The following is a 10,130-nucleotide window of genomic DNA, read 5'->3' on the forward strand; positions in this document are numbered from 1 at the left end:
TGCAGCTCTGCCTGAGAGCCTCACCCCTCAGAGACACCCACCACTGAATCAGGAGGCCCCAAAAGCACTGCACTCTCTGTGCCAGAGCCAAAAGGACACTCCTTTGAGCTAGAGTTGAACTAGGAACCTAACGATGGCAATGTCAAGGAACCTGAAGTCACCCACTCTACCAGCTGAGCTGGTGAAGGAAGCATGGAACCTGTCGCTGACATTCTCTTATACTTCATAACATTGCAATATTTTACCTTATACAACATACTTTCTTGTCTTCAAAATATTGCTACCTCCACCCAGATGTACCCTCATCAGACCTACCCCTTTATCAGAGTCTGGTCTGATCTCACCAGGCTGATCTCTCAGTCTAAGTGTCCCACTGACAGAGATCCTAAGCTTATTTCACTGACTTCATTTCCATGAGTGCCCTATCCATCTTGTCCAATAGCTGTTTTTCTGCTTGCTGTCATTTTTATCTCCCAAACACGTCATATTGCTTGCTGCTGTGGAGGGCTGCAGTGGGCGGTGATCCTAAGGTGGTGAAGGAGAATGCCATTCACCATGAGAAAAATATGAATGGACATAAATCCATGGTTTTGGCGTAGGAAGTAGCCAGCAAACTCTTGTGTTCGTTTACTTTACATTATTTTGTATTCTTCTATTTTTTCATAATGAACGCTGCTTATCATGTAACTAGGAATATCATTTTTCCAGGGACCCACAGGGAAGTTTCTTTAGATGATACTTGATGTCATATAGTTCTTGTCCTTACTTGTATTGTTTCTTCAGATGTACCTAACAGAATCGTTTTTCTCACTCATACAAATTGCTCTACCAGTATCTAGATCTCTTTCCTGTTACTAAATCATTACCAATTAGTATATGTTATCTCAGTGTGCAGAGAGTTGGTTTGGTAATGTACTATTTGTAGTCAAGACAGTTTTCCCAAAATCAACATAAGAATGTATGTCATCTTTTGTTAATTTTTGAAAGTAATCCTGTTAGTAGTCTAAAAAAATTCTAAGCAAAGTGAGTGTGCAACTTAGGTTTTTCATCTTTTCAAAGCTACATTCTGTTCAAATTCTTATTTTTTATGAGATTGTTTGAGACATGGGGAGGGCAGAATATGTCTTTGGGTCTGTGGAAAAAGAAAGAAAGGCTAGCAATTGATTATCCAATGCCTGCAACACACATGGGTTTTGAAAGTAATATCTCTTCCTTCCTTTTTTTTTGTCCTAATTCTAATTTCTGGGGTTTGTTTTCAGCTAAGAAAAATGGGGTAGATTGCATAATTTCCTTAAATACTTGGATGGCACATAATGTCAATAGTTAGACATGATTTAGCTTACTTTTCCAGTTCTTATGTTTCATGTTTTATTATGTTTAGGGCACATGTTAAACATGACCAAAAATTTAAGTTTAAGGTACAATATGAATGGTATATTGAATATGATTGAATGTGATCCCCTTCATGCTATTAGAGACATGTTTAAGGAGTTATTTATAACCTATGGTTCTATGACTTGAGTTCAGCAGAACTGAAGAGATTGTTGGCAGAGGCTGTTCCCAGGCTCTTATCAGTCTTGATATCGGCAGAATGTCTTCCAGGTGGGAACTGTCATCAGGAGCAAAGCAGTTATATTTTACTGGAGGAATATCCTGTACTGGGAGTTCAGAGGAAAATCAAGTAGGATGCCACTCTGAGGTTAAATTTGTTAGAGGAAGTGTAAGCACACTACCTTCGCACCACAAGTATTTTTGCTCGTAACAGTCATGGCTAGCTCCTGAAACACTCAGAGATAATATTTACAAAATGCATCATAGCTTGACTTGTGATTGAATCAGTTTAAAATACTACTAAATGACTTTTGAGGCCACTAGAGGTCAGCACTAGTCATTAAATTAATGTCACGGAAAAATCTTATTACCGATTCTTCAAAGTGAGTAGTGATTTCTGAAAAGATACACTTCTGTTTATGCTTGTTTTGCAAGTGTGTGTCAGCTCACACTGCCAGTGCTTCAATATGGCTGGAAGCAAACTCTTTCTCCTCTATGCTGTGTTTCCTCAGCACTGTGAGCTAAGAGTCACACACGATACTTTTCAAACTATACCTGTCTTTGGATGCTGAGTACAGTCAGGAGAAAAAGGCAGTATCCAGCCCTGTCCTAGCAAAGGCTTCCCACCAGCATAAACAACCCAAACTAGTTGACACTATACTCTCATGAGACCTCACATGGAATCGTAGAATCATAGAATCAACCAGGTTGGAAAAGAGCTCTGAGATCAACAAGTCCAGCCCTTGATCCAACACCACTGTGGTTACTAGATCATGGCACTAAGTGCCACATCCAGTTTCATCTTAAAAACCTTCAGGGACGGTGAATCCACCACCTCCCTGGAGTACAGCATTTTGCTCTGGGGATCCCAACATAAGGACATGAACCTGCTGGAGCAAGTCCAGAGGAAGGACATGAAGATGATCAGAGGGCTGGAGCACCTCTCCTATGGAGACAGAATGAGAGAGTCAGCCTGGAGAAGAGAAGGCTCTGGGGAGACCTTAGAGCACCTTTCAGTACCTAAAGCAAGACAGCTGGAAAGGGACTTTTCACAAGGGCATATAGTGATAGGACAAGGACTAATGGCTTTAAATTAAAAGAGAGTGTGTTCAGATTAGATATTAGGAAGAAATTCTATACTGTGAGGGTGGTAAGGAACTGAAACAGGTTCCCCAGAGAATTTGTGGATGCTCCATCCCTGGAAGTGTTCAAAGCCAGGCTGGATGGGGCTTTAAGCAACATGATCTAGTGGAAGATGTCCCTGCTCATCATGGGGGGGCTGGAACTAGGTAATATTTAAGGTCCCTTCCAACCCTGACCATTCTATGATCCTATGACAATCATCTTCCACTGCTTTAAAGATCGACTCAGAAGTGCAGCAGTGGGAAATTAGGCCTGAAGACAGGCACTTGAAACCAGGGTTAACTCATTATGCTTTTCCACCTTGTGCTTCAGAAAGATGCTTTCCTTCTATTGCAACTCCTAACTGTGTTTTCCATCATCACCGTCTGGGCTTCTGCAAACACAGACACTGTTTACAAAATTTTAATATAGCTATTATAAATGGGCAATTTAATACAGAATTTTCTTTGCCATAAAGAAAATAATGTTGCCTGGATAAACAGTGTGATCATCATGTTTTTAAACAACCTTTAAAAAAATCTTTATCTTTGTTGAAACCTGCTAAATTATGCAAATGAGTTGGCAATCATAATGCAACAAATGCCTGTGAATTATTATCATGCTGCAATCTGTGCTTTCAGCATGTATCACCATCTCCTTTAACACAGTAGCTGACTAGGTATCAATACACAAAGTTCATTCTCAATGTAATAGAAACACCTCTTTTATCAAAACTTTCATGTTCAATCCCTTTGTGTCACTTTTCTTCCACTGAGTACATCAGAGCTGGAAAAAAGAAGCCTGAACACACTGTTCAGAATTGTTATATCTATATTAAAATATTTTTGATAGGGTTTTGTGTCTGTATATATGCACATATACAGAAGACTTATTTTCCTTCTGTTTTTTTGTTTATTTGTTTTTCATGTTTAAGAAAACTGGCTCTGAAATACCATCCAGACAAGAATCCAGACAATCCAGAGGCTGCAGAAAAATTTAAAGAGATCAACAATGCTCACGCAACCCTGACTGATCTGTCCAAGAGAAACATATATGACAAATATGGATCATTAGGGCTCTATGTGGCGGAACAGTTTGGTGAGGAAAATGTCAACACCTACTTCATGCTCTCAAGTTGGTGGGCAAAGGTAATCTGTTATTTTCTGTTGGAAATCAAATGTTACAATGCATATGGACAATTACATGCACAGGGACCCATTGAAAAACGTGGTTTCTCTACAGGCTTAACAAATAATAGGATCGGACTCTAAACTGCTACTAAAAATTTAAAAAAGCAACAACATTATCTGGAAAATCGACAGAGGCAGAATGTAATGTGAGCTTAGACTAGTGCTAATATAGAAAGTTGGGGTTTACTTGGTGAATAGTTACAGTACATGTTTTGTAATACTTTTAAACATTCATTAGATTTGAATCTAGTGCTCCAGGATAATTTTGACTTTCTTTTCAGTAATGACTAAAAAAAAAATAACTCATTATCCAAAAACAAGAAGTCCCACTTATATGATAATCAGTTAATAAATTATTACCCTACAAATTTAACTGTCTTATTTGCTATATATAGCACACAACATAAGTAAGCAATAATAACACTGTGTTTATGGCATCATGTATGTGTCCTGGTGAGAGAAAGGAACTAGAAGAAAAACTTGGAAGAATGGAATGGAGGAAGAGAGTAGGAAAGAAAGAGAATGATATATCAAAACCTTGCATATTGCTTAAGGTAAAACAAGGCTGTTCTAGTTATAAAGGAGTTGGGTTCACACGGTCTCTTATCTTACTGGTGTCCTCTGATGTTTGTATATGTCAAATTCAAGTGCTTCTGCAAATATTGAAATATTACAGATATGGAACAAACAGAATTGCAACTGTGCAAAATCCATACTGTCCCCACCTGTTTGCAGCAGCAGAAGCATAGGAAACAAAAGACTGTAATGGAATACACAGGAAAATGATCTGTACTGTTTGAAGCAAGCACACTATGAGACCTTTTATCTGAGAACTGTGGAACACGGATTCTTGTGTTCAGCACGGATCAGGCCAATGCTGCACTGCTCTGCAGTCCCCTTTCAAAATGAGAAGTCACCTGTGCACTTTGTGGGCCTGAGAAGCCATAATTTTTCTGCTGAATCAGTATGAAATGGACACTGCTCAAATGCAGTGAATGAAACCATTAAATTAAACTTCCAAAGGCTCAGTTGCCCCCTCAGAGACAGGTTGGAGGCTGCCTGCTTGCAGCTGCTGTAGCTGACCCCTGCTGCAGGCTGGACACCCCATTATAGCTGCTGAATGGATCATTCCCTCTTTTTTTTCTGTCCACCATCTCTTGCAGCCCTTTTGTCATGTTTTAGGTGCCAGGAAGCATTGCCTTAGTGCTGAGAGAGCAGCAGCGTTGAGTCCTTTAACAGTCTTTGTAAACAAGATTTTCTTCACTGTTTGCTGCTTTTTTTTTAGCTTTTATTTGCTTTTCTACTTATTGATCTTTATTGAAGATGTTATGAAGGATAAAATCCTCTGGGATTAGAAAATCAGAAACAGAAATAACAACTGTGACCTTGACTTATATAGAGAGAAGTGGAGAGTATAGAGAGAAGTTAATAAGTCCCTAACAGCTATAGGAGGAATGTGAGTATTGTTTCAAGCAAGCTGTATCTCAGAAGTGAGACAAGATGTGCTGAATAGCAAAAGTAATCACTGCTTCCCGGGTTTTATGAATTTTGTACAAAAAATCCAAAATATGTATATAGACACATTTGAGGATTTGAGGATTGTCACTCTCCCTCAACCCAAAATCTTGCCACTTTCAAAGCATAAACAGGCAACCAAATTGGGGTTTTTTTGAATTATAATACTATTTGAGTCTGAGGCATCATCTATAGATAACCACTGAACCCCTAATTTTCTCCATTCTGGTAGAAGACAATAGGGACCACAGCCTTCACTTGTTATCTCCTGCTTCAACTGCAAACATTCCCCTTCCCCAGCGTGGTCATACTCATAAAATCTGACAATTGTGAAGGGGTTTATTATAAGCAGTTAGGGAACCCAATGGAAAGGAGAAATGCAAAATGAAGATTACTTTTTTTCAGAGTGCCAGACTTCTTAGCGGGTATATTAAACTGGAAACATACAGACATGGGTAAGGGGAAATAGAACTACTTCTTCACTGGCAGGCACAGGACTTGCTTGTTCATTTAACTGTTTCATCAGAAACCAATTCTCCCTCTACCATGAAGACAGTTTATTAATCACATCAATAAAATGATTTTTGATTTACCACCTGTGATAATATAGGCACAAGAAATCTTGAAACACTAAAGTTATCATTAATAAATTCAAGGGGTTTTCCCCCTCTGTATACTTTTTTATGCCTTTTTTTCATTCTATACACAGTGGTGATTTATTCTCCATTATGGCATAAATGATAAACAGTCAGACAACTTATTTTAGGGATTATGGCATTTAGAACAGTTTGAGGTGTCTATTGGAAGGAAAATATTTTAAAACAAAGAGTCAGTATCCTTTTCATTTAAAACCACTCTAGATACATGCCTATTAATATTAGGCATATAAATAGTCTTGTTACCTTCAAAGATGCTCCAGTCAGCCCCCACTAATGTTGCCTGAGACATGCATACGTAACAATGTTATTTACATAGCTCCACTGTCAAAGTTTGACAATATCCTGACATCTGTGCTTATTTTCTCCCTCAGCAGCATGTTGTCTTATGAATATAATGAATAGTCATTAAAGAGCAGACTGTATAACCATAATGCTAAAGCCTGGCTATACCTCCAACTCATATATACCTGGTGGCCACAAAGCTCTGCTGCTTTTACATACACATTTACAGAATGGTTTGGTTTGGAAGGGACCTTAAGGATCAAGCAGTTCCAAGCCCCTGCCATGGGTGGGGACACCTTCCACTAGACCAGACTGCTCAGAGCCCCATCCAACCTGGCCTTGAACACTTCCAGGGATGGGGTACTCACAATTTCTCTGGGTAACTGTTCTGGTATCTCACCATCCTCACAGTAAAGAATTTCTTCCTAATATCTAATCTAAGCATATTCTCTTTCTGTTTATTTCTATATATCAGCTTTGACTCGCTTTTCAGGAATGTCACTGGATTTCCTTTGGTCTTATACCACTATGTCCAAGAAGAGATGTGGAGTTTTCTCCTGTGTCACAGACATCTCACTACAGGCCTGGATCCATCCCAGGTCAGGAGCCAGGCTGCTGTCATGTCCTCATGGAGCACAGAGTGGCAATGCCAGCCTAAAGGCTCCTCTCCTGAAGGTCCCCCATCCTATTGCTGTGATGCAGCACACACACAAGCAACTTGCGAGCTGTGCTGTGAACCTGGGCAGTGACCTGGTCCGCAGGAAGAAAAGCTTTGTAAATTTTTCTGGCTCTTGACTCTGACTGAGATCTCTGGTCTTGGCCCCAGGCCATTGTGTTGGCTCTGCTGAAGCCTCTTGCTTTGTGTCACAGGGAAAAGAGCGAGTAAAGGGCCATGTGGGTGGGAAATTCTTTCTGCCTGAGTCTGCAGATCGAGAAACCATAGACCGAGGAGTACAATTTAGGAGATATCACCTGTGTGGTCCTGTACAGGCTAATGTGGAGAAAGAGAGACACCCCCAATGGGCAATTCAAATCCTCATGTGGCTGAATTACCCTCTGGAGGAGCTTTCAACTTCCCTTTGACTCTGTGGGGAGCCCACACGGGCTAATTTGGATGCCTTAGTTCAGTGCCTAAAGTTATGTGGGATGCATCTGGGTCTTTGCTTCTTTTTCTCTCAGCTTTGTTATTGACAAGAATCTGACAGTAAATAAGTGTTTGCAAAAATGATCTTGGGCAAATGAGTCATTTTAAAGATGGAAATGAGTCATTTTAAGGTGGGTGGGGTTTTGCATAGTGCCTGGAGGGCTTTTCTGAGGGCCATCAGCTGAAGACAGACTTTCAAAAGCTGAGCATGTGGGGGCCCTGTTGGTTGGTGTCTTCTTTGTGGATGTGGTCCTGAGTGACAAGTAGGAGCTTGGTGGCGAGGAGGGCTTTGAGATATCTGGCCCTTGCTCAGGCACTGGGCCAGCAGCTGGACTCCTGAGTGCCAAGTATTTGGGAACCAGAGTCCCTCTGATGATCTGCCTTTATTTTTAAGAGGCTGCCAAAATTTTGAGCAAGGTCACTGCTGACAGGTTTTTCATCCCGCTGTGTTTAACCCAGGGCCTGTTTGCAGTCTGTGGCTTGCTGACGGGCTGCTACCTCTGCTGCTGTCTCTGCTGCTGCTTCAACTGCTGCTGTGGAAAGTGTAAACCCAAGGTACCCGAGGGGGAACAGCAGGAGTTTTGTGTGTCTCCAGAAGATTTGGAAGAGCAAATTAAGAACGACATGGAAAGAGGTGTGTATTGTAGGGGCTTACTGTGTGGCAAGGCTGTTCAAAACAATCTTCAAAGCCTGCAGTCCAGATGTTCTGCTCACAGTGCTGAGGCTGCTTCCAGACTTCAGTGGAGATGTGCCAATTCACTCTAGCTAAGATCGTGACCCAGTGAACTTCCCAAGTTACGTATTAATGCAAAAATAAAATTATGGCACTAACAGCTAAATATCTCCTGTATCTCTTATGAGACGCTCAAACATTAAAAGTCTCAGGACTTATCATAAGAGGTGATGTTCACCCTGTAGCCCCCATGCCCCCATTGCTTCATATCCTAGATCCTGTACTCACACATTAGGCTCTGCTAGAGTGCTGCTTGTCATATCTGATTGGCCTGAATAAGCTGTCGTTTGGGTTCTATTTATGTAAAATTTATCCCTGCCTATGATGGACTAACTGTACCCATTCAAGAAGAGGCTTCAAGAAAAGATGCAATGTTTCCAACAGTGTAGTTGCACAGTAACCCAAGAGTTTGCATAGAAGCTGCTGTGGTCCTGCCCCTCTCCCATCCAGCCCTCAAGCTGCTCACTCTCTTCTGCACTGGCAGTAGCAATTCCGCTACTTTACCAGGCCCCAGATCTTGGATAAAATCCAGGTGAAAACTAATCCTCTCAAAAATGTGTGTAGTTCCTGGCCCATTTAATTCCCTGCTGTGCTCCACGGTGGGACAGGCCAAGCACCAACTCAGAAGCAAGAGTACCCAACCAGGAACATGGGCCTGGGGAAGAGGGAGGATCTTCACAGTAGGTTACCCTCTTTTCTTGATTTTGCTGCATTCCCTCAGCTACATGTTCAGGTTTTGGCTATACCAAGGAATGATGCTGGTGATTTTCTGATTGGCAGTAGTGTGGATTGCATACTTTGAAAAAACAGCCCTGTCCTAATCTGCTGAAGAGAGGCAGAGTTTTGCCTTCATATTTAGGGGTAGCAGAAACATCTCAAACTGGTTAGATATGTACAGGGTGAGACATACAATGATTCTTGCTCCAGCAATATGAAGCCAAGGTATCAGGGGAGGACCTAGAACACTTTTCAGTTGCAAATTTTTATAAACTTAGGATATCAGGATTATGCTTTTTTATGAGGAAGGACCTAAGCAGTCAGCTCACTCTTTCTCTCTTCCATTGTTTTAGAAGATCTTCTACAGTTATATTCTTACATTTATTATGCTTAAATTAGCACTGCCAGATTGCAAATGTCATGTTCCCTTAGCAGGAAAACATTTTCCCCCCCCAGCTTTTCACACAAATTTACCCTTCCATAAATATGTAACAAAACACTTGTAGTAGTTGAAACAAATGCTATTTTTATAACTGTTATGCCAATGCGTGGTGGTGTTTTTAAGTCACTTTTGCCTAGAGGCATATCAAGGTATATACAGGCAGCTTAAAAATTGATCATACTTGATCAGTCTCTGCAAAGGCAATAAAAACTATTAGTGAAAACTTTAAAATCACAATGCATTATTTGAAACAAATCTAATAAACTCTATGTCTTTTGGTACCTGAAAAGTACAAATCTAAAACTGGTCTTGCTCTTCATGAGCCTGTGATACCAAAGTCAACTTTGAAGTATGAAGATGGAAGATGGTTAAATTCTGCCTTTCTTTTTGTTTCTAATTTGGTAGGTATTTTGCTCTCTCTCAAAATCCAGGACAAAATTCCTCAGTGGCAGAAAAAAAATTGCTGCCTCCTTCTGGCACAGGCACCAGGAGGTATTGGTATTCTTTAACTTTAGGCCACCTTGACATCCCTTTACTCCCACCAAGTCTCACTGATATACCAATTTAAAAAATAATTTAAAATGCTTAGTGAAGTATCAGTCTGCAAAATTAACACAATGTGGAATTATGGTTTTTAAAGTATTTAAAAAACAATATTAAATATATATATATATATTTAATATTACATATTTCTTCAAAAAGAACAAAACTAGATCTTTTCACCTTTCCTTCTCTTCTCTTCTCTTCTCTTCTCTTCTCTTCTCTTCTCTTCTCT

General features: G+C 40.3%; 1 protein-coding gene across 1 annotated transcript in view; it reads left to right on the forward strand.

Annotated features, from left to right (window-relative positions):
* DNAJC5B (DnaJ heat shock protein family (Hsp40) member C5 beta) overlaps positions 1–10,130 on the forward strand; it is a 17,126-nt gene that overhangs the window by 3,297 nt on the left and 3,699 nt on the right. The window contains exons 2-3 of the mRNA XM_027638829.1: positions 3,608–3,821; positions 7,923–8,097. Coding sequence (XP_027494630.1) covers positions 3,608–3,821; positions 7,923–8,097 — 389 coding nt within the window. The remainder of the gene's footprint in view (positions 1–3,607; positions 3,822–7,922; positions 8,098–10,130) is intronic.

Source organism: Corapipo altera, unplaced genomic scaffold, assembly GCF_003945725.1.
Source record: "Corapipo altera isolate COAL_440 unplaced genomic scaffold, ASM394572v1 49, whole genome shotgun sequence".
Lineage (NCBI taxonomy): Eukaryota > Metazoa > Chordata > Aves > Passeriformes > Pipridae > Corapipo > Corapipo altera.